General features: G+C 34.2%; 3 protein-coding genes across 7 annotated transcripts; 2 read left to right on the forward strand and 1 right to left on the reverse strand.

Annotated features, from left to right (window-relative positions):
- Positions 1–166: 166 nt before the first annotated feature.
- On the reverse strand, positions 167–2,754 carry LOC102590986 (actin-depolymerizing factor 2). Its single transcript, XM_006365651.2, has 3 exons — positions 2,626–2,754; positions 612–877; positions 167–522 (listed from the first exon to the last, which is right to left on the reverse strand). The coding sequence occupies exons 1-3, from the start codon at positions 2,626–2,628 to the stop codon at positions 360–362; spliced, it is 432 nt and encodes a 143-aa protein (XP_006365713.1). The 5' UTR covers positions 2,629–2,754; the 3' UTR covers positions 167–359.
- A 2,118-nt stretch (positions 2,755–4,872) lies between these two features.
- LOC102591326 (ras-related protein RABE1c-like) lies at positions 4,873–9,597 on the forward strand. Of its 2 annotated transcripts, none has more exons than XM_006365653.2 (9): positions 4,873–5,016; positions 5,106–5,230; positions 7,167–7,239; positions 7,685–7,785; positions 8,309–8,374; positions 8,670–8,767; positions 8,887–8,949; positions 9,040–9,132; positions 9,255–9,597. In XM_006365653.2, the coding sequence occupies exons 2-9, from the start codon at positions 5,158–5,160 to the stop codon at positions 9,336–9,338; spliced, it is 651 nt and encodes a 216-aa protein (XP_006365715.1). In that variant the 5' UTR covers positions 4,873–5,016; positions 5,106–5,157; the 3' UTR covers positions 9,339–9,597. The 2 variants fall into 2 exon arrangements, with proteins under 2 accessions (XP_006365715.1, XP_006365714.1); XM_006365652.2 differs by having other exon boundaries at positions 4,874–5,016; positions 5,100–5,230.
- A 1,220-nt stretch (positions 9,598–10,817) lies between these two features.
- On the forward strand, positions 10,818–20,050 carry LOC102591883 (2-oxoglutarate dehydrogenase, mitochondrial-like). Of its 4 annotated transcripts, none has more exons than XM_006365654.2 (9): positions 10,818–10,915; positions 13,070–14,723; positions 14,939–15,165; positions 15,252–15,584; positions 17,638–17,884; positions 18,466–18,594; positions 18,676–18,891; positions 19,169–19,292; positions 19,397–20,050. In XM_006365654.2, exons 2-9 carry the CDS (start codon positions 13,176–13,178, stop codon positions 19,633–19,635), a joined length of 3,063 nt encoding a protein of 1,020 aa, XP_006365716.1. In that variant the 5' UTR covers positions 10,818–10,915; positions 13,070–13,175; the 3' UTR covers positions 19,636–20,050. The 4 variants fall into 4 exon arrangements, with proteins under 4 accessions (XP_006365716.1, XP_006365718.1, XP_006365717.1 ...); XM_006365656.2 differs by having other exon boundaries at positions 10,825–10,915; positions 13,174–14,723; XM_006365655.2 differs by lacking the exon at positions 10,818–10,915 and adding an exon at positions 10,917–10,994.
- Positions 20,051–22,020: the final 1,970 nt, after the last annotated feature.

Raw genomic sequence — 22,020 nt, forward strand, 5'->3', positions numbered from 1 at the left:
GGGAGGGTGGAAAAGGAAGCAACTTAAGTGCATGGTAAAGAAATAATGATGCTTCAAAGTGACAAGATGTTCCTGGACTTCATGAGTAGCAATGAGAATGTATCAAAGACTATTGAAGTTCTCTGAATATATGAGACTTAAAAGATCAATGTAAAGAAAACAATGATGCTCAATGTAACAAGATAGCTCCTTGATTTCATGAGTAACAATATAACATGGATTAAAAAGTATTGAAGTTCTCTGAGAAGAAGAGACTTTAAAGAGTAAGGTGATCGGGAACGACAAGCCAGTAGTATAACTAACCAAGTTCTACTTCCCCAAAACTATAATCACTTAACATAAACAAGACACTCACGCACTCAACATTCAATTCCACCAGCTCGGCTTCTGAAAACATCAAGCCCCATCTCTGTAGGATCAGTTGCTTGCAGCTCTACCTGGAATCCATCAAGCTCTCTCTTGAACCTGTCTTTAGAGCTTGCATAAATCATCTTGCTTCTCACCCTTGCTGTGTCAGGTGACCTTCAACAAAAGACAAAACAAAAGGCCGTGATAACCAAGAGTATAAACCGACAAGATGAAAGTTATCACTAAATTTGAGTAAAACATACCAAGCAATAAAGAATATTCTGCTCTTCTGACAGTTTTCTTCTGTCATGAAATCAAAGTCATAGACAGCATATCGACACTCATCAGCAGGGAGGCCTGCAGCGAAATCCTCATAGCTTTCAGTTGGTTCACCAAGCTTTTCCACAACAACCTGCTTTTGCTTCTCTTCAATCTTATAGATGATGAAACGGTAGGTTCTTTTTGCCTTCAACTCTAAAAACTTCAGCTTGCAATCATCATGCACAGCCATCCCAGATGCTGCGTTAGCCTACAATTTTTTATAATATACAATATTACCCCAAACGTTCTATAAGGCGACACATTTAACAGAAATACAGGGGAATAATAATGGGATAACTACCCTATCTAGATCAACAAGTTTGTCTTACAACTATAAATCATTACGTTAAAATTATCCAATCAGTCCAATCACACTTCCAGTCTTCCAGATACTCCGTCTCCCCTAAAGAACAAAGAATCAACAAATAGCAGAACAAAGAAAGGAACCAAAGCCTGCAGTATTTCAGATCTTCAAGTCCTATTCATTACTTCTAGAATCTGTCTTTCCCACTTAAAATATCTCCACCAAATGACTGTGAAGAAACAAATTACAAGAGAAAGATAACAATTGCATTTCCAACCTAACAATAATTAGGTTGGTCATTCTTCAATTCTTCTGACACAGAAGAGGGATGGGGAAGAACAGTGGCATGACATCAACCTGTGAGACCTTTTTACTACCATCTAAATTAAATTAATAAAAATCTCCAAATGTAACTTCCAAGGTACAAGTGTTCCAGCACTAGAAACTTTGTATAATCAAGGCAAGCGTCATTCCATAAATTTCAAGTCAACTTAAAACTGATTTTGGGTGTTCGAACCTCAATGGAATTCTAAGAATAGAATAAAGCACTGGTAGAACTTAGTAGGCATTTGGACATGCATAATTTGCAAAATAATGTTTGTTTTACAATTTGTCTATTATTTCAACTTCAACTTGAAATATAGAATTTGACACTCAATAACTGGTTTAAGAGTATTTCAAGTGAAATAATGATTTCATTCCAGCAACAACTTCAAAAAAAAAAAATCCAACTTCAACTTCAAATATTCATTTTTCAGCATCAACCAAATATTGTAAAGACAGAGCCTTATTTTCCAATCCGAGCAGGAAATTTTATCCAATAAAACATACATTTTAACTCTCCACACTCTTATTCCGAAATCTGAGATTTACCCTGGACTTTTTCATAATCAAGCAAGTAAGACTAGAAGTTCTACCAAGAACAATATCTAGATGACCGAAACATAAAAGGGTTATAGTCAAGCACACAGAAAACTCTGCATGCAAGACAGGCCGGTAGCAAAGAACTCACAATCCAAACCATGATCTTACCAAAAGAATCAACAGCAAATAACCCCGTGTAATCATAGAATTATTTTTCAACATAATGTTTGGTTATACATTGAATTGAGTTTTTGAATTTTTTTGAAGATAAAGAGTGTTTCAAAAGCATTTTTTCAAGTGAAATAAAGAAAAAACTTTTCCATTCACAAAATTTCAATTTTCTCAAGCTAATTGCATGTTCAAACAAAACTTCAATTCCCAAATACACTTTTTCAACTTAAACTTCAAACACACTTTTAACATTTTTATTTCAAATACATCACAGTTTTAATGTCCAAACGCTACTAAGTAACCACTGAAACAAAGATCTAAATATTGATTCAGGAAAAAAAGGAGCTCTTCATAGCTCAAAACCAATAGATCCCACAAAGCAAAATTAAAAAAAATAGCCATACTCATCAATCTAACCAATAAACTGAAATCAGATCCATAAAACACTAAAGAAATCAGCAACCCAACTGAAAATTTTCATCAAAATTACAGAAAATCATGTCAATTATACATATACTTTACAGATCGAAGTAATGCTAAATTAAAATCTTTAATACATAAACTTTTCGTATATAATAAAGTTTATACATACAAAAAAAAGAGTAAAATCGACTAACCATGATTGAAGGAGAGAGAACAGATTGGAAGAAGATGAGAAAAAATGGAGAAAATTTAGGGCTCCGATAAAATTGGTATTTGGGGGAAAATGAGACCAGATACGAAGAAGAGGGGTCCTTGTTTTTTCTCTTTTTTTTCTTTTTTTCTTTTTTTTTTCTTTTTTCGGAGAGGTCGATTATCATTTAGATTTTGTATCTATTTTGGAATTTTTTATAAATATAGTCTTGGCGTTACACATTCGAAAGGTTGAAACAATAGAAATGTTATGGTATTTTTCACAAATTTTTGTCTAGCGAAACAATATTTGAATAATATTTTTATTTTATTTATCGTGTAATTGAAATGGACAAATTTCACATACGTTACTTAATTGTTATAAATTTTGTTGGAGGGAGAAATTTTTAGTTCAAGTTATTCATATTTTTATTATGTTTAAAGATTTTTATGATTTAAATCACGAAGAATTACTTATCTTAGTTAGTATTAACAAAAAATTATCATAATTTTATCTTTTTCTTTTTTCACAATTCAAGTTTGTACTAATATATATATATATATATATATATATATATAACCTCTTAAATTTGTGATGATATGCTTAATTTGATTCTTGTTATTTTTTTTCAATCTTTATCCCATCTTTCAAATGTAAAAAGAGTGGTGGGATAATAGACTTTTGTATTTTTAATTAAAGTTTTGGTTATAATTTCACATATCAAATATTTTAAAAAAGAAATTAACTAATTTATTGAATAACTTTTTTTAGTATAAATTTATATCAGTCTTAATTCAAAGTGTGATATGTTACCCAATGTGTTATGCATGGTGACATTGATTTTTTTTTTCTTTTTACCCCTCCTCCAAAAGCTTCCATCTTTTGTTTTTCGGTGACTTAAACTCGTAACCTTAATGTTGAAATTAAAGAAAATTTACCATCTGAACAAATTCCTCTTATTTTGACATTGATATTATAATGTTCGTTGTTCAAGACGAATAATGTCTATTGCATAAAATCAATCACAAATATTCAATACCCCAGACTTAAAATTGACTATGATGATAAGGAATTACCTACTTGTTGCTAAGTAAAAGCTATCCAATGTAGAATTGTCGAGGAGAATTGATGCAAAACATGACAATTTATTATGCTCTATTACAATATGAGACTTGAGTTTCACATTGATATTAATGTAAGCTATCTTGAGTTGTGGTGGACTGTGAAGGGGTAAGTACTCCTTAATTCTTAATCAAGAGGTCTCGAGTTTAAGTCTCTTTGGGTACGGAGTCGCCTTTGTTATGACACCTTTGTTAGGAAGCGCTTTACCCCCCTAATGTGAGACTTCGCGGCGCGAATCCGAATTTAATCGGGTTCCAATGTGGGTACCGGACATCTGGTAGGAAACAATTTTTTTTTCGGGAAAAGGGTCTGATAACTTTGCTATTTAGAGTTGATATAACCCTCGTTATGAAAGACTCATATATACCACTACTGTTATATAAATGACTCACATATACCCTTTTCCTCTAACGGAAGTGGAAAAAATAATTTTAATTTAATTTTTAATTATTTTTTTTTTGAAAAAAATATGACCCACATGGGGTATATTTGATCCTCCTCACACATATTTATTTTTTCGACTTTTTTTGTTTCAACGACTAATTTAAATTTATTATTTTGATGGTCAAATTTATTTATCTTTCACTAATTTTCTTGTAAAATTTATTACAGAAGTCCAATTTTTTTATTTTATTTTTACAAATACAAAAACTAAATTATAATAGTCAATATTGCCGAAAAAAGTTAGTTTAAATTTTTTCTTTACACTAAAGAATGAAAGAAAATAAATAAATAAGAAATTCAAATAGTGATAATCAAAGAAGCCAAACAATAATTTTTGTATGAAAAAGATTAAAATATATCTTGAACTTTGTTAGAAGGATCATATATATATACCCCTACATAATTTTTTTTGAAAATTTAAATAAAAAAATAAATCTAACACTAATTTTTTCACTTCCGTTAGAAGAAAGGTATATGTGAGCTCCTTTTGTAACGATAGGGGTATATGTGAGTCATTTATATAACGATAAATGGTACATATGAACCACTTTCATAACGAAACGTATATCAACTGTAAATGACAAAGTTAAGAGGTATATCGACCTTTTTTAAAAACAATTTATTTATATAAAAAAAGAACAGATTTGGAGGAACAAATGGTCCACTTCCCCAAATAATACAAATACCAACACAAAGCAAAAGTCTCACCAATACACGCTTGGGCTTTGGTAGATTTTTTCTACCATCTCACATTTTTTCTTCCCCTTCAGCCCAATGTCGCCGGCGACTTTCTGACCTGCTCGATAATCTCCGTCTCTCTCTCCGTTCGGTGCGGTTTTGTTGAATTTTCGAATTTCATTTTTTTTTCTATACAATCAAAAGCTGATTCATGTGCATTTTGTGTGTTTACAGAAACAGATTTCTAGGGTTTTGGATTGTTGATTCAAATTTTTATTATCGGAACAAGACGATGGCAGCTCCACCAGCTAGGGCTCGAGCAGATTATGATTATCTCATCAAGCTTCTCCTCATTGGCGATAGCGGTTAGTTTGCTTTTTTGTTTCGTTTTTGATTTGTTCCTTTTTCTTATCACAAGTTAATCGAATCCATTTTCAGAAAAATAAGATTTTAGAAAAGAAGAAAAACACAATGGAGCTTAGGAATTGGGGAAAACTTGGATCTTTACGTGAAATTGGTGAGATTTGGTTAAGATGTTAGGATGGGCTTCGGGTAATATGTGGTACAGCACATTTCTTCCCTTATGTCCAAGCCTTGGTGGGCGGAGTTGCCCCGTACTTGTGTTGGTGGAAGGTAGCAAGTACCCGTGATGGTTTAAGATGTTATTTGACATGCCACAATAGAAAGGAATATGTTTAATCGACTTTGATATCTATACTAATGAAAATGGAAGAGAATATTAATGTTATGGTTGATTTGATGGACCAAACATTATATATAAGTTCAAAGCTTTTAGTTGTTTAATCTAATTTGAAATTTTGAAAGTTGTATGGAAAAATGGAGTTGTGTCACATATTTTAAAATAGCACTATGTGCCATAGTGCTGCTCCAATTCAACATTTTTTTCTGATCAAGTGCTAGTCCAATTTGACATTCCTTATGGTTATCCTACGTTCCATTGCATTTTTAAGTTAAGCTCATGCTAAATAGTTCTTGTCTTTTGCTTGTGATTGAGGGATGGTGTACTGACAAATGCATTTTCAGCAATCTCAGTTCATGTCTCCATTTTCCTTATAAAGCCTCTTAACCTCAAGTGTCCAGAGATGTGTACTGAATGTTCATCATTCTTAGCTTACTTTTTCTTCTTTCTATGATTAATTTTGTTGTGTTCTCTAAGAAATTGAATATGGGTTGGGATGGCGTTCTGTGAATGTCAGTTCAAAAAGTTCTTTTGGTATTTTCTAACTTTTGAAATTAAAATTTCAAAACTGTGTCTCATCTCAAGGATGACACGACTTATTATTTCTGAAAATTTATTGGAGGAGGAGGAACATGGGAGATATTTCAAATTTAGAAGTCTTGGTGAAACAAGAAGGGTGCTGCATCTAATTCTGAGTTGACCACCAGCTTCTTTACCTTTATCCTTTACCTTTTTGTTTTTCTGGGAAAAAAATTGGCGGGGATATGAGAATCAGTCAGATTTATAGTGATATTACATCTATAAATTTACACTCCCCACCTCAGTATCTTTGGACGTTTGTTCTTTCACCATACTTCATGGATCACTTTGATAATATGATAAATGGATGTCTCACATCCATGTTTGGTAAGCTTGACCATCTTCTACCAAAATGCTTGATTTGTTCATTCATTCAACTAAGTGCATACTGCATAGAACACCCTTTTCACTCCAGCCCTCATATATGGACAATATAAGAGATAAAAAGGTACTTATAGGATTCTTCCTAGGCCGAACTTGGTCAAATACCGCAACCTCTCCCTCTTTATTCCTCATCTTTAACTGAATCTAGAACATACAAATGAAAGGTTCAACTTTTAGAGAGTTGCTGAAACATAAACGTTCCTACTTCAAATAGTTGTGAAATTAATTGAAAGTACAATTTCAGTATGTTGTTACTATTTTCAAAAAGTGACTAGAGTACTATTAGTTACAGGTTGAACTTTAGGTACTTATCATTGTTAGGCAAGAGCTTCCATGAACAGGCTTCTAGAAAGGATTTCTAGTTAAGATGCAAATTTGAATATGAAGGCTAAGCCCAAAAACCTAAAAAAAACTGATTTTAGTAGTAATACAGTTGAAAACCTGAAGTATATTGACGAGAGGAGTGAGGATGGTTATTTTGTCCGTATTATAGAAGGAAATTGGGTATAAATATGGTCAAACTCTCATTCTAAGCACATGCTAATATATTTATCACCAAAGAATAGAGGATATTTTCCATGTATAACATCTATTATCAGTTCCTTACGGCTTACACTTAATGATGGTTATATTTATAGGTGTGGGAAAGAGTTGTTTGCTTCTGAGATTCTCAGACGGTTCCTTCACAACAAGTTTCATCACAACTATTGGGTTTGTATCCTTGACTGTCTCTCTCTCCGCTGGAGCTACTACTTAGATTGTGTTTCAGACACCGAAGTACATCTTTTCGAATTACTGCGATACTATTTCAGCAGTTAGTTCTTTTTCCTTTGGCAAGACTATCGTTTTAGTCAAATGATGCAGAAATTTGAGGTGTAACTCTGATAATTGAAGAAGTTTTCAAGAAACTGTGAAAAAGTTATACGCCAATGATCTTTGAATTGTAGCAGGAAAAGATTGTGCTGGAAAAAAAGTAGAAAAAATGTGCTCTCTTGTGCAGGATGCTAGATGAACTGTCTAGTTTGGGATTGTCATTCTTGAAAAATCTAGTAAATTTATACCTCATTGCACTGATTACTGCCTCCTCTCAACCTTTTTCCCGGCTTTTATTTTCCTCCTTCTCCTTCATATTTACCGGATTGCTCTGCTTTTACAGAATTGATTTTAAGATAAGAACAATTGAACTTGATGGCAAGCGGATTAAGTTACAAATTTGGGATACAGCTGGTCAGGAGCGTTTCCGCACTATCACAACAGGTATATCCAAACCTAGTGAGTTAAGTGTTGTTGGATTGAAAATTTTTCCTGTCCTAGCCTTTTGCAAGGGTGAAAAGAAACAAGGATAACTAGTTCTGGATCTGCAGATGTCCTAGGATGTTCGCTCCTTGCAACGCTGAAATGAAACAAAGACTTTTTTTGTTGTGTAACTTGTGTCCTAAATAAAAAGAGTTTGGAGCGGCTACATGTAATGGCCACATTGATTTGAAGCTTGTCAATGGTTAATGGTTCCTTTTATCAGGGGGATTGAATAACTTGTATATGCACATACTTTTAGTTTTCAAAATGTACTTTACCATATAATTGGGAAGTTTCTCGACTATGGGGATTTAATTGATGCCCTTGGGCTACGTAGGCCTGCCCCTGTGCAAGCTACTCTCAGCACTTTGAAGTCTTTGGAATAAAATTTCTAGGGGATTGAATTAAAAGGTCTCTTCAAATGTGAAATTTTCTTTCATTTTCCATTTGTTTCTCAATCAAGTTTGAATTTGGTTGTTTGCAGCGTATTATCGAGGAGCAATGGGGATTCTGCTGGTGTATGATGTCACGGACGAGTCTTCTTTCAATAGTAAATGCTTTCACTAGCTTGCTTCAATGCTCTTTTTTTTGTAACTTTGATTTTTTTCTCATTAATTTTTTTGCTACCTGCTTATATATGTAGTTCTATCCTTCAGCGTGATTTTTGGGTTTTCTTTTGCTGAGAGATGTGATAATTTTGTTTCCCATTTCGAGCTTTAGCTGGTTTTATGGTCTTAAGTTGCAGTTGCATGACCACCTTTTAAAAATTGCTGTTTGATAACCAGATTCAGCATTTGCGAGAGCAGATTTAACCTAATTGTTTAATGTTTAACTGAACCATTCAGACATCAGGAACTGGATTCGCAACATAGAGCAGCATGCTTCTGATAATGTCAACAAGATTTTGGTCGGGAACAAGGCTGATATGGATGAAAGCAAAAGGGTAGGTTATTATATTTATCAAAATTGTTATCATTGGAATTTCTTGTCCTCACTTCTTTTCTGACTCACAAGAGTTTCCATTAGATGTTATTGATATTATTATTCCTTTTTCCTATCTAGGCTGTGCCAACTTCCAAAGGTCAAGCTCTTGCTGATGAATATGGCATTAAGTTCTTTGAAACAGTAAGTCCAATTCTTTCTGATGTAGAAATTGAAAGTTTTTTCGGATGGAGTACAGTTTGGGTCACTGATAAATGACAATATCTACTGCAGAGTGCAAAGACAAACCTGAATGTGGAAGAAGTTTTCTTTTCAATTGGTAAGGATATCAAGCAAAGGCTTTCAGAATCTGATTCCAAGACTGAGGTACACAGATAGTTCCTCCGCCTTTTGTTATTCTTTTGTTTCAACGAACTGGAGTTATTAGGACATGTCTAAATTTGATCACTTCATCTCGTATATGAATAATGTTCTCTCTGTTCGTGCAGCCTCAGACAATCAGGATCAACCAATCCGATCAGGCAGGAACTGCCGGTCAAGGTGCCCAGAAGTCGTCTTGCTGTGGTTCGTGAACCCAGTTGGCTACTGTTTTCTTGATTGCACTTGGATGTACAAATTGGTGGAGATGAAAAACTGATCCTTGTGAACTTCATTACCATTTATCTGCCATTGTATGGCAAGTTTGGTGTGTCAAAGGCTTTTTCTACTTTATATTTGGAATCTATTTGTCATATACAGCTTAATAGCCTTTGTTTGGTTATTGTTCTTTGTTATCTATGTCCTCTTAGGATTTCGTCTCCTTTTTCTTTTAAACATGAACCTGTTAGCTTTTGCTTTGATGTAGAAGGTGAAAGAAAAATATAATGCATGAATTCTAGACTAATAATAGCTACTCGTTAGTCCCAAACAAGTTGGTTTTGCCTATGTGAATTGTTACTCATACTTTATTTAAGCTCAACTCATATTATCATCGCACCTAGTGTGTGAAGATGGCAGCTAGCATTAGCTTGTGACCTTGCTAGTCTCAAACCTAGATAAAAATAGGAGAGTTGCAATAAGTTGACAACCGTTGGTGTAAAACTTGTCGATTCATAATAAATTGAGATCAATACGTTGTGGAACTGCTAATGATGATTGGGTCTTTTTACTCTTAATCCAACTTCTAGTTTTGGTAATGAAAAAATTCTATTAAAGAACATTTTTTACTTTAATAGACCTTGTACAATATAACTTGAATTAATCGATCCCCAAAGTGGCACAAAACACCGGATAGAAAAATTAAAATCAAAAGTAATAATAAAAATTAAATTGAAAATAAAATAAGAAAAAACAAATTGAAAGAGATCTATTTTTTAATTATAATAATAAAAATAAATAAATCAAGTGTGTTGTGCCTTTGACAAGTATTGGTTTCCAGATCACTCTGTGGCTTAACACGCACAGGAAAAGACCATTTACATGGGGCAGTTTATTTTGAAAAAGATGGATATTGTATAAAAAGAAAAATTAAATTGTTTTTGACTAAGCAAAATAAATTTATAATAATCTATAATAAAAAATAATAGTCAAACCATAATAAATAAACACCAACACATTACATGAGTCTACGGTCCCTACCATTTAGCTTTAGTGCAACTTTGAAAGTAAAAAAATTATTCGTATCTAGTATTTATATAAAATTAATAATTTTTAAAAAAAATTCACATCTTTAAAAACTATAAAATAAGTATATACATTTTAAAAAATAAATTCAATTACTTCTTTTCTTAAACTGTTTTATTTGAGCTAGAGAGTAGAGTCTATCTAAAACAATGATTTTGAAGTAAATGTCAGATCTGTGTACACTCTATTTTTAATTGGACTATACAAAATATATTTTATTCACAATAATTATAATATTTTTTTTCTTTTTAACTGTCCAAAAATTATATTTAATTAGGTAAAATATAATATTATAAATTAGGAGAGGTGAATAATTTTTTGACCCTTTGCAGGGAATAATGGTGACTGGTGAGGTTCCAGAAGAGATGAGAAAAGTATTGTTAAAATATTAAGTGCTGATTGCTCAACTTTGAACGTGGCTTCGTCCACTCTCTACAAAGTCATTATATTCGCTCCGCTCAACCCATAAACCTCTCAACTCCTCAAGGTATTTTTCGAATCCTCTTCTATATTTTCGCTTTCCATTTATCAATTTCAATGCTGCTCGTAGTTTTCTACAATTCAGTGTAAGCTTTGTTCGATTTCAATTTTTTACTGTTAAATCTGCTTTTTTTCAGTTAATTCTTTTGCATTTCTTTTTTTTTGGAGATTAGAGTTTTAGATCATTTTCAATGCTGTAAATTATGATTCAGTGCAACTTTGTAAGCTCTGTTCGATTTGAATTATTTGATTTCGGAATTTTTTTGTAGAATCTGCTTTTTTTTTTTCAGTTAGTTTTTTTTGTATTTTATTTTTGGAGATTAGAGTTTTAGATCATTTTCAATGCTGTAAATTATGATTCAGTGCAACTTTGTAAGCTCTGTTCGATTTGAATTATTTGATTTTCGGAATTTTTTTGTAGAATCTTGCTTTTTTTTTTTCAGTTAGTTTTTTTTGTATTTTATTTTTGGAGATTAGAGTTTTAGATCATTTTCAATGCTGCTGGTAAGTTTTTTTTTTTTTTTTTGAATTTATAAGTATGATTCAGTGTAAGCTCTGTTCGATTTGAATTATTTGATTGTGAAATTTTACTGGAAAATTTGCTTTTTCCAGTTAGTCTTTTTTGTATTTTTTTGGAGATTAGAGTTTTAGATCATTTTCAATGTTGCTCGTAAGTTTTTTTTTAAAAATAATTATGATTCAGTGTAAGCTCTGTTCGGTTTGAATTTTGTGATTTCGAAATTATACTGTAGAATCTGCTTTTTCCAGTTAGTTTTGGTCTTTTTTTGGAGATTAGAGTTTTAGATCCTGTATGGTTTGCGTAGCTGTTGAAGGAGGACTGCTGGATCGTGATTTTTTCTGCTTTTATAGGACTGGTGCTTAAAACTTCATCTTACCGCATTCTTATGCTACATGGATTTTCTATGTTCTCATGTATTTTCATTTTCCGGTGATTATTTTCAATGCTGCTTGTAATTTTTTACAATTCAGTGTAAGGTTTGTTCAAATTGAATGATGAGATTTTGAAATTTTGCTGAAAATCTGCTTTTTCCAGTTAGTTTTTGTCTTTACTGTAAAATCTGTTTATTTTTTCCAGTTAGGTTTGGTCATTTGTAGAGATTAGGATTTTCGATCCTTCAGCATTTAAATTGCCTTTGCAGGAAGACTGCTGGATGGTAAAATTTTGCTTTTATAGGAGTAGTGCTTTAAACTTCTAACTTACCGCATCTAACATTGCATAGATTTACTATATTCTCTTGTATTTTTGTTTTCAGTTGATTGTTTTCAATGCTGCTCTTAATTTCTTACAGTTCCGTGTAAGCTCCATTCTATTTGAATTATAAGATTTTGAAATTTTACTGTAAAATCTGCTTTTCCGGGTTAGATTTGGTCGTGTTTGGAGATTAGGATTTTCGATCCTTCAGCATTTGAATTGCTTGTGCAGGAAAACTGCTGGATCGTAAAATTTGCTTTTATAGCTGTGGTGCTTAAAACTTTAATGATGAAGGGATTTGTTTTCTACTAAAGCTAAACTATCAATCAATTGACTGTCTGAATCCTCTACAAAATTTTCTTTTTTGATAGCTGCGGTTCTTGCATGCACCTTGACTACTTCCATGGTACTTGCTACCTCCCACTAGTACCTGCTCTATCCATAAAGGCTTAGACACCTAGTGTCTTTGCCTCTTCTAAGATTTGAACCTGAGATCTTATACTTATCAATCCAACTCTAAGCCAAACCCTTGGGTGCTGAATCCTGTATAATTATTGTCTTTCATTTGGGCACATTTCATGCTGATCCGTAAAGCTAAACTATTCAAATAATTCAACCGAGGATACCTCAATCCCAAACTAGTTGGATTGAATGCATGAATCCTCGGTTATCATTTTTCTCTATTCTGGCTTATTTCATTCGCTAAATGCCCAAAGCTGAACTATTTCATCAATCAACCACACCTCAATACCAGACTAGTTGGGGTTGACGGTATGAATCTTCAATAACAATTTTGGGCTATGCGGGACCATTTATCCTAATACAGAAAACTAGACTGTGGAGGTTACGTACATTCTAGAAATTGATTTGAATGTTGATTAGTATCTGTCTGTTTGCTGCTGTTCCATTTGAATTATTGATTATTTTATTTCCTATTATTCTTACTAGGTTATTTCTCAAGGTATAATGATTGTGTGTTGAAGTTTTGTTCGTTGAAGGTTTATTGATACTTTTGAAGACTTTTAAATTCGATTTGAGGGCTTGATTTACAGCAATGGCATGGTTTAGAGCTGGGTCTAGTGTGGCAAAGCTCGCCATTAGAAGGGCTGTGTCTCAGGGTGGTTCTTATGTGCCAAGAACTCGCATTATTCCATCACAAAGTAGATATTTTCATACCACAGTTGTCAGGCCAAAAGCGCAAGCTGCACCAGTCCCGAGGCCTGTACCACTTTCTAAGTTGACTGATAGCTTCTTAGATGGCACTAGCAGTGTCTACCTTGAAGAGCTTCAGCGTGCTTGGGAGCAAGATCCAAGTAGTGTAGATGAATCTTGGGACAACTTTTTCAGGAATTTTACTGGCCTAGCTGCCACATCACCTGGGATTTCTGGCCAAACAATTCAAGAAAGCATGAATCTTCTGTTGCTTGTGAGAGCTTATCAGGTTAATGGTCATTTAAAAGCCAAATTGGACCCATTGGATTTGGAGGAGAGGGATATCCCCGATGTTTTGGATCCAGTATCATATGGGTTCACTGAAGCTGATCTGGACCGAGAGTTCTTCCTTGGTGTTTGGAGGATGGCTGGTTTCTTGTCTGAGAATCGCCCCGTGCAAACCTTGAGGGCGATTTTGACAAGACTTGAGCAGGCTTATTGTGGCAGCATTGGTTTTGAGTACATGCACATTTCTGATCATGATAAATGTAATTGGTTGAGAGAACGAATTGAAACTCCTACACCGAGGGAGTACAACCGCGAACGACGTGAAGTTATTCTTGACCGGTTGATGTGGAGTACTCAGTTTGAGAACTTCTTAGCCACCAAGTGGGTGGCAGCCAAGAGATTTGGGCTTGAAGGTTGTGAGACTTTGATTCCTGGCATGAAGGAGATGTTTGACAGATCAGCAGATCTGGGAGTTGAGAGCATAGTAATTGGGATGCCACATAGAGGTAGATTAAATGTTTTAGGTAATGTTGTTCGAAAGCCACTAAGGCAAATTTTTAGTGAATTCACCGGTGGTACAAAACCTGCGGATGGAGCTGGTTATGTGGGAACTGGTGATGTCAAGTATCACTTGGGAACTTCTTATGATCGCCCTACTAGGGGTGGTAAGAGAATTCATCTATCATTAGTTGCAAATCCAAGTCACTTGGAAGCTGTGGACCCAGTTGTTATTGGAAAAACTAGAGCAAAGCAATATTATTCTAATGATGTGGATAGAACAAAGAATATGGGTATTTTGCTCCATGGTGATGGTAGCTTTGCTGGACAAGGTGTTGTTTATGAGACATTGCATTTAAGTGCTCTTCCAAATTACACAACTGGTGGAACCATTCACATTGTAGTGAATAATCAAGTGGCCTTTACGACTGATCCGAAGGCTGGAAGATCTTCTCAATACTGCACTGATGTTGCCAAGGCTTTGAGTGCTCCAATTTTCCATGTCAATGGCGATGATGTCGAGGGCGTTGTTCATGCCTGTGAACTTGCTGCAGAATGGCGCCAGACATTCCACTCAGATGTTGTGGTTGATATTGTCTGTTATCGTCGATTTGGTCACAATGAGATTGATGAACCATCCTTCACCCAGCCCAAGATGTATCAGGTTAGTTTATCTTGAAGTTCCTTGTGCTTTATGCAGAGTTATATTCTCTTCCGGTTTTTCGGCTGAAGTTACTCATTTACCTTCCAGTTTTAAGTTATAACTGATGCAATTGAACAGTATAAATATGTTTACCTTCTCTGGGATCCAACTGGGCTTCTTCTGTTCCTTTTGACTGCAGTCATAGCATAATATTTTGTTCTCAATGGTTGTTACAGGTCATCAGAAATCATCCTTCTTCATTGGAGATCTATCAAAACAAACTCCTACAATATGGTCAGGTGACAAAAGATGATGTGGAAAAAATACATAACAAGATCAATACAATCCTTAATGAGGAGTTTGTTGCTAGTAAAGACTATGTCCCTCAAAAAAGAGATTGGCTTTCAGCCTTTTGGTCTGGATTTAAGTCACCTGCACAGCTTTCACGTGTTCGAAACACTGGGTATGGCTATTACTTTTCATCTTTCTGTAACTAGTATAATATGAACCTTGAATTATGAGTCTCAAATTAAAAACACTGGTTTGCAGTGTCAAACCTGAGATCTTGAAGGATGTCGGGAAAGCAATCACCTCCCTTCCAGATGATTTTAAGGCTCACAGAGCAGTAAAAAGGATTTTTGATGACCGTAAGAAAATGATTGAGACAGGGGAGGGCGTGGACTGGGCAGTGGGAGAAGCTCTTGCTTTTGCAACATTGCTTGTGGAAGGAAATCATGTTAGGTTGAGTGGTCAGGATGTTGAGAGAGGTACTTTCAGTCACAGACATTCTGTTATTCATGATCAGGAGACAGGGGCAAAGTACTGTCCTCTTGATCATGTTATGATGAACCAAAATGAAGAGATGTTCACCGTGAGTAACAGGTATATTCTGATGGTTGTTTGATTCATATCAGTGCTTGCAGTGTTTTATCATCGTTTATGTCAATTTCTATCTGGATATTTGTCTATGAATTTGAATTTTTAGTTTCTATTTGATCCTGCTGATTGTATCTAGTTGTGGTGGGTAGATTGCCTCACTTTGTCTGTTGCGAAAACAGAGGTGCTTTTGGATGCTTATGAGACTATACTGCAACTGATCTTTGATGTCATTGCAATTTTTTTTTTTTTTTGAAAATGGTAATTGTTTCTATTTCAGTAGAACAGTACATAGGTTGTACTGAAATCCGTATTTACACAAGGAACTCTAATAATACCGACCTATCCCTATAATGAGTCTAAGACATCAATGATAGAGACGGTATCATTAGGGTAAATTTGATGACACCAAAATGTCATTGCAAATTTTTTATCTGCCTAAGAACTTGATGAACATGCTGAACAGTTGTAAGTGTTCAGAATGTTTCAACTCGTGCATTTGTAGCGAAGTACTTAACCTTTTGGAAATGACCTAACGATATATGTCTTTACCTTCTGAGCTCCAGTGTGTTGAAGGTTAAAAGTGCAAAAATGCACCAATACCTGTTGCGCCTTAAAGCGATCTAAGATTTAGTGTGAATAGAGGCGGAGATTGAAGACATCTCCTATAAACATGCAAATACAGACAAATATACATGTGGATATATGTTATGCTTGAAACATATATAAATTATCCTGAAATATGAATAATTTATTTTTCATATCAGAAAAGTGTAGAAAATTCATTTATAGAAAAGTAAAGCAATGTCATAGCAGTCTTTTGGATTCCTTCCACTGATTTTATTACTTAACTTTCTCACTCAATGTTTGCATGCTTTGTTTCCACCTTTAATTGTTTTCCCATGATAAAGTCACTTAGTAGCTTCTGTAGAATCCTTAACTGATTATATTTCCAGCCAGGGTCTTTTTTCTTGAGGTTTCCTTGGGACAACTCCTCTACCAGTCTTATTTATAAAGACTACATAAAATCAGAGAGAAGGGATCGAAGCCCAGCTTTTGCTCCCTCTTTCTTATAGAAAAGGCTTCCCTTCCCATTCTTATAGGACTTCCATCAATTCAGTCTATTTGGTTCTTGAGATGGTCGTCACTCTCCTAGGACTGAAATAATAATCCTTGGCTGATGGGTTCACAACTTCACATTCATCCTGATTATCATTCGGTAGTGTTAACCAGTAGTCGTCCATTTAATGGCATACTCTCAATAGTCAATTCGTTTATTTTCTTCATATTGCACGCTTGAACTATTTGTCATATAAGATTTGAGTAACTACTAACTAATGCAAATTGCCTATGAATTGATTCCATTATTGCAGCCATTAGTGTCAATAATATAGGGTGTTAAGGATGTATTTAAGATTGATCTTCCTTAAGATAGTTGCATTCATTACCTTCTCAAAAAAAGATATCTGCAATCATTTTAGCACAAGATCTTAATGGGGTAGAACCGATAGAGCACTGAATCTGCGGGGTCTAGCATATTAGTAGTTCAATTATACCTTTCTCGGCCTTTTGGCAAGATCTGAGTTGAACCTATGTGTATATAATAATACATTGGTATCTAAAAAAGGCCAGCACATAAATTATAAAGTAATTTCAATCGATATTTTGAAAATGAAGCATGTAAGCATATAACATTCAGAAGTAGAACATGGGAATGCAGAGGATCTAAGAACATAGTGATCAGTAGACTAACAGAACTAAAAATAGAATTGACCGAAAAACTAAACAAATCCTACAAAGTTTCTCATTAGCAAAATTCTGTTTGTACTGGGAATTCCACAAGCTTTGTTTTTGTACAACAACCAAAAATAAATAAGTACTAACATGTTAGGATAATTAGATTATTCTTAAATCATTCAATTATACATTTTGAATGCCAACCCCAATTTGTTTAGGACTGAGGCGTAGTTGTTGTTTATGCATTTTATGGTTGTCTCAAATGGCCTGATATAAGGGCTGTAATATATGACTTATGTATTGACCTTGTACTTCTGTGCAGTTCTCTTTCAGAGTTTGGTGTTCTTGGATTTGAACTGGGTTATTCCATGGAAAATCCAAATTCTTTGGTTCTTTGGGAAGCCCAATTTGGTGATTTCGCCAACGGGGCTCAAGTAATATTTGACCAGTTCTTGAGCAGTGGAGAGGCCAAGTGGTTGCGCCAGAGTGGGTTGGTTGTGCTTCTACCGCATGGTTATGATGGCCAGGGCCCTGAGCATTCCAGTGCACGTTTGGAACGTTTCCTCCAGGTACTATAGCTAATTTCCATTTCCATAAAGGGAATCACTTCTTATTTAAGGACTTCCTCCTTCCTCTTTGGTTAAGGAGCATTAGCCCAGTCACATGAAATGAATATGATTTGACATGCTAACATTCTCTGAGAAAGAAAAAAGATCAAAATGCAACAGATCTAGGGCATGTGAATATAATGAAAGCAATCATTCCGTGATGCATACTAGATAGTAATAAGGTCCAAGTACATATACCACACCAAATTTGATGCATTTTGTATCCTTTAATCCTAGACAGTTTTGAAGAGTATTGTGTTTCGGTCTAAACTGCTTTATGGAATTGTTGCATCTTGCACTGTTTGGTTACGAGATCTTTATCTGTCTTTTGCTAGTGATTAGCTACATGTTACTATGTTATTTAACCATATGATACAATTTCAATTAGCCACATGGTGGAAAATGATGTTTGGGTTCTATACATCTTCCCCTCCAAAAGCAGGAAAGATCATCATTAATGAACATGTGTTGCTTTGATAGTTCTAAAATATATTGTTACTTCTGTCCATTGCTTAATGTTACACAATAATTTTTCATTGCAGATGAGTGATGATAACCCCTATGTCATTCCGGACATGGAACCTACATTAAGGAAACAGATTCAGGAATGTAACTGGCAGGTGGTGAATGTGACAACTCCTGCAAATTATTTCCATGTTCTCAGGCGTCAGGTATGTCGGATTGCAAGTTTTTTTAAATTTTTTGAGCTCATACACATTTGTTTTTCTCATGAATTATTGCCACCTTCTCAGATTCACAGAGATTTCCGTAAACCTCTCATTGTAATGTCCCCAAAGAACTTGCTTCGTCACAAGGACTGCAAGTCAAACCTATCTGAGTTTGATGATGTCCAAGGCCACCCTGGTTTTGACAAACAAGGTACCAGGTTTAAGCGCTTAATAAAAGATCAGAACGACCACTCAGATCTTGAAGAGGGTATCCGACGCCTGGTCCTTTGCTCCGGAAAGGTGGGTTAGTTTGTCGTATACTTGTATTTCCTCTTAAGTTTGTCGATGTTCATGTCGGACTCAAATAGTTGATTCATTTAGCATGTATAGATGCAGACTGGATGGCAGAAGTTCGATGCACAAAGTTTTTAAAAATAGTGTTTGAATTTGTTTTTTTTTAATTAGATGACTCTTTTAATGGATGTACCTGAAGGGACTGATGTGCTTTTGTTTGTTCACTGTTCATTTGTGCTCACAAGTTGCTAGCATTGAAGTATACTTTCATGACTTCTCCCAGGTCTACTATGAGCTTGATGAGGAGAGAAAGAAAGTTGAAGGGAAAGACGTTGCAATCTGTCGGGTGGAACAACTTTGTCCTTTCCCATATGACCTCGTTCAACGTGAACTGAAGCGATATCCAAGTATGTTCTCTGAAATAGTCTTAAAACATTCAGATTGCTAGTGTAATGTAACCTGTAATACTTGGTGAAGCTTATTTGACATCATTTAATTGTCATGTTACCAGATGCGGAGATTGTTTGGTGCCAAGAAGAGCCAATGAACATGGGTGCATACCAGTACATTGCACCACGTCTTTCTACTGCGATGAAAGCACTGGACAGAGGTAACATAGATGACATAAAATATGCCGGCCGTGGTCCTTCTGCTGCCACAGCTACTGGTTTCTACCAGGTTCACGTGAAAGAACAGACCGGGCTTGTCCAGAAAGCCTTGCAACAGGATCCAATTAATTCTCCAGTCTGAAGCTGAGGCTCTGTTGTATTCTTTGCACAAAGTACCAAGATTGATGCTGAAATAAATCTTTCAACTCCACAGTATTTTGAGGGTGGAAGTTTTGATTCTTTGGGGAACAGGGAAATATTATTTGTCCTCCTTTTTTTAACTTAGAATTGTACAAATAAAATGTCAAAAACAAGTCTCTGTTCCTCCCTTTTTTATTCTTCCAAGAGAATGAAGTTCATGATTGGTTTCGGAAAGTTTGCATACAACCTACCCTCACTAGACCCCTAACTTGTGGAACCATACGGGATATGTTGTTGTCCTTGTTATGTTTTACTTCAGACTTCACTTATGGAATCACACGGGATATGTTGTGTTTCACTCCAGTTTATCATTGAAAGAAAAAAAAAGAATGAATGCTATCCTTGTTCTTCTTTAATTTGTATATCTTTTTTCAATTGCTTGTTAGTATCTCCAAAGCTTGTATAATCTAATGTTTGTCACTACTCATAAAAGATGATATTTTTTTCTCTTTTCCTTTTTGTCAGTTGAAGCATATGATGCGCAACAGTAGTAGTGTAAAAGGGTACGTAGAGGCGGAGCCAAGGTTACGAGTTTGGGGGTTTTAAATCAATTTTGTTTGGGGGTTTACATGTTAATATACATATATATATATTTTTCTAATACAAATATAAGGTTTACAAAAAAGCTAATGGGTTCGTCCAAATCCATGAACCCCATCTAGCTCCGCCTTTGGAAGTTAGTCACCTTTCTCCAATTACAACATGGTGGAAAAAAAGTGATAACTTAGGTGTGTTTGATTTGGGGGTTCCAACACATGTCTTTATTCCATTCCCGTAGCCCCATCTCTACCACCCCATACTCTATCTTTACGTCATGTAATATTCATTTAGATTATACACAAATATTTTTAGAATAATATTTCCTGTACCCTTAACTTTTGGTAATTTCCTTTTTATTGATTTTTGAAATATTAATAACAATACAATAATAGATTAGACTTATAATTTATGATATTCATAATTTGATAAAAAATCCTACTATATGATATCTTCCACTATAGTGTACAAATTACAATATAATGATTTATTTACATTGTCGATCATATAATAGGTAATTGTGCGCTTGAAAAATACGGATATCATACAAGTGTTCAACAAAGCTAAAGAGTTCGAGGAATATGAAACTTATCCGAAATATGTTATCTTATTTGTTTGTCTTTTTTGAAAGAATCATTAATTTATCAAGCTTTAGTTAGGTGAGGGAATATTCGAGACAATTTCATAAATAGCAAAGAGATTAAATTTAATTACGTTTCATAGCTACAATTTGCTTAATTACGCTTCATAGTTATAGTTTTATTTGCTATGAATGTTTCTGTTTGTATATTTCGCTTGTCAATATACAAATAGAGTACGTATATACAAATTATGTAATTATACATTTAGGAATTTTTACAGAACTCTGTTTGTATATTTCGCTTGCTATATGAATTTTTCAGCACTCAATTTGTATATTTCTTTGTCAATATACAAACACGGTAATTTACTATGATTTTTTCATAACTTATACAAATGAAACGTATCAACAAATCGTATACAAATAGTTAGGGTAAGATATACAAAATCTTGATATATACAATTAGGAACCGAATTATACAAATTCTGGTTTTATACCATTAGGAACTGAATATCAAAATTTAAGAAACTGTAACCGCTAATCATAAATATCCGAAACTCTAGCTATAAAGCGTAATGTACTATAAATGTTTACCATTTTGCGTATCCTAAATAGTATCCTCTCAAATTATTAGGGTAACTTTTTGAAGAATTTGCAATCGATAGCTTTAAAAGCACGTGCAATACAATAAGCTCAATTGAGAAAATATTGACGTAAGGATTCGATTCCTAATCTCTCTTATGGAATATCACTTTTTGTATCAACTTAGTTATCCTTATCGTAACTTTTTCTTAATAAGCATTAATTTACATTAATTATGTAATTTTTTATACCATTATTGCATACAACTTTTTACGTTCAAAAGCAATAACTTAGTCACACCACACATGTAAAACCTATGGGGGGAACAGATAGAATTGCATCTCTATTCGCAGCGTCACTTCTTAAGGATAAATAAAATAAAATATATTTTCATGAAAGGATGAGGTGTATGCCATTTACACTAAAAATAATAATTATATGGAATTCATCTTTAATTTCTAGCCCTACGTTTTCTATATTTTTTTTGGTTGGATTCTATATTGAAAAATGCTTTTTTTCTATATCCGTTTTGGGCATGACTAATTTGAATTTACCTCAAAAAGTTTCATTTCAAGAGGTAAAACGCTTTCAACAATTTTATATTGAGAGCTTCAGAGATCAAAAATG

Source organism: Solanum tuberosum, unplaced genomic scaffold, assembly GCF_000226075.1.
Source record: "Solanum tuberosum cultivar DM 1-3 516 R44 unplaced genomic scaffold, SolTub_3.0 scf00577, whole genome shotgun sequence".
NCBI classification, from domain to species: domain Eukaryota; kingdom Viridiplantae; phylum Streptophyta; class Magnoliopsida; order Solanales; family Solanaceae; genus Solanum; species Solanum tuberosum.

What these genes read in the sequence shown, in the direction of transcription:
- LOC102591326 (XM_006365653.2), top strand. Translation starts at nt 5,158, where the DNA reads ATGGCAGCTCCACCAGCTAGGGCTCGAGCAGATTATGATTATCTCATC. An exon ending in TTTCCGCACTATCACAACAG is followed by an intron (nt 7,786 to 8,308) that starts GTATATCCAAAC and finishes GGTTGTTTGCAG; the next exon opens with CGTATTATCGAGGAGCAATG. An exon ending in AATCTGATTCCAAGACTGAG is followed by an intron (nt 9,133 to 9,254) that starts GTACACAGATAG and finishes CTGTTCGTGCAG; the next exon opens with CCTCAGACAATCAGGATCAA.
- LOC102591883 (XM_006365654.2), top strand. Translation starts at nt 13,176, where the DNA reads ATGGCATGGTTTAGAGCTGGGTCTAGTGTGGCAAAGCTCGCCATTAGA. An exon ending in CCCAGCCCAAGATGTATCAG is followed by an intron (nt 14,724 to 14,938) that starts GTTAGTTTATCT and finishes TGGTTGTTACAG; the next exon opens with GTCATCAGAAATCATCCTTC. An exon ending in GTTTGGAACGTTTCCTCCAG is followed by an intron (nt 17,885 to 18,465) that starts GTACTATAGCTA and finishes TTTTCATTGCAG; the next exon opens with ATGAGTGATGATAACCCCTA.
- LOC102590986 (XM_006365651.2), bottom strand. An exon ending in AGAATATTCTTTATTGCTTG is followed by an intron (nt 523 to 611) that starts GTATGTTTTACT and finishes CTTTTGTTGAAG; the next exon opens with GTCACCTGACACAGCAAGGG.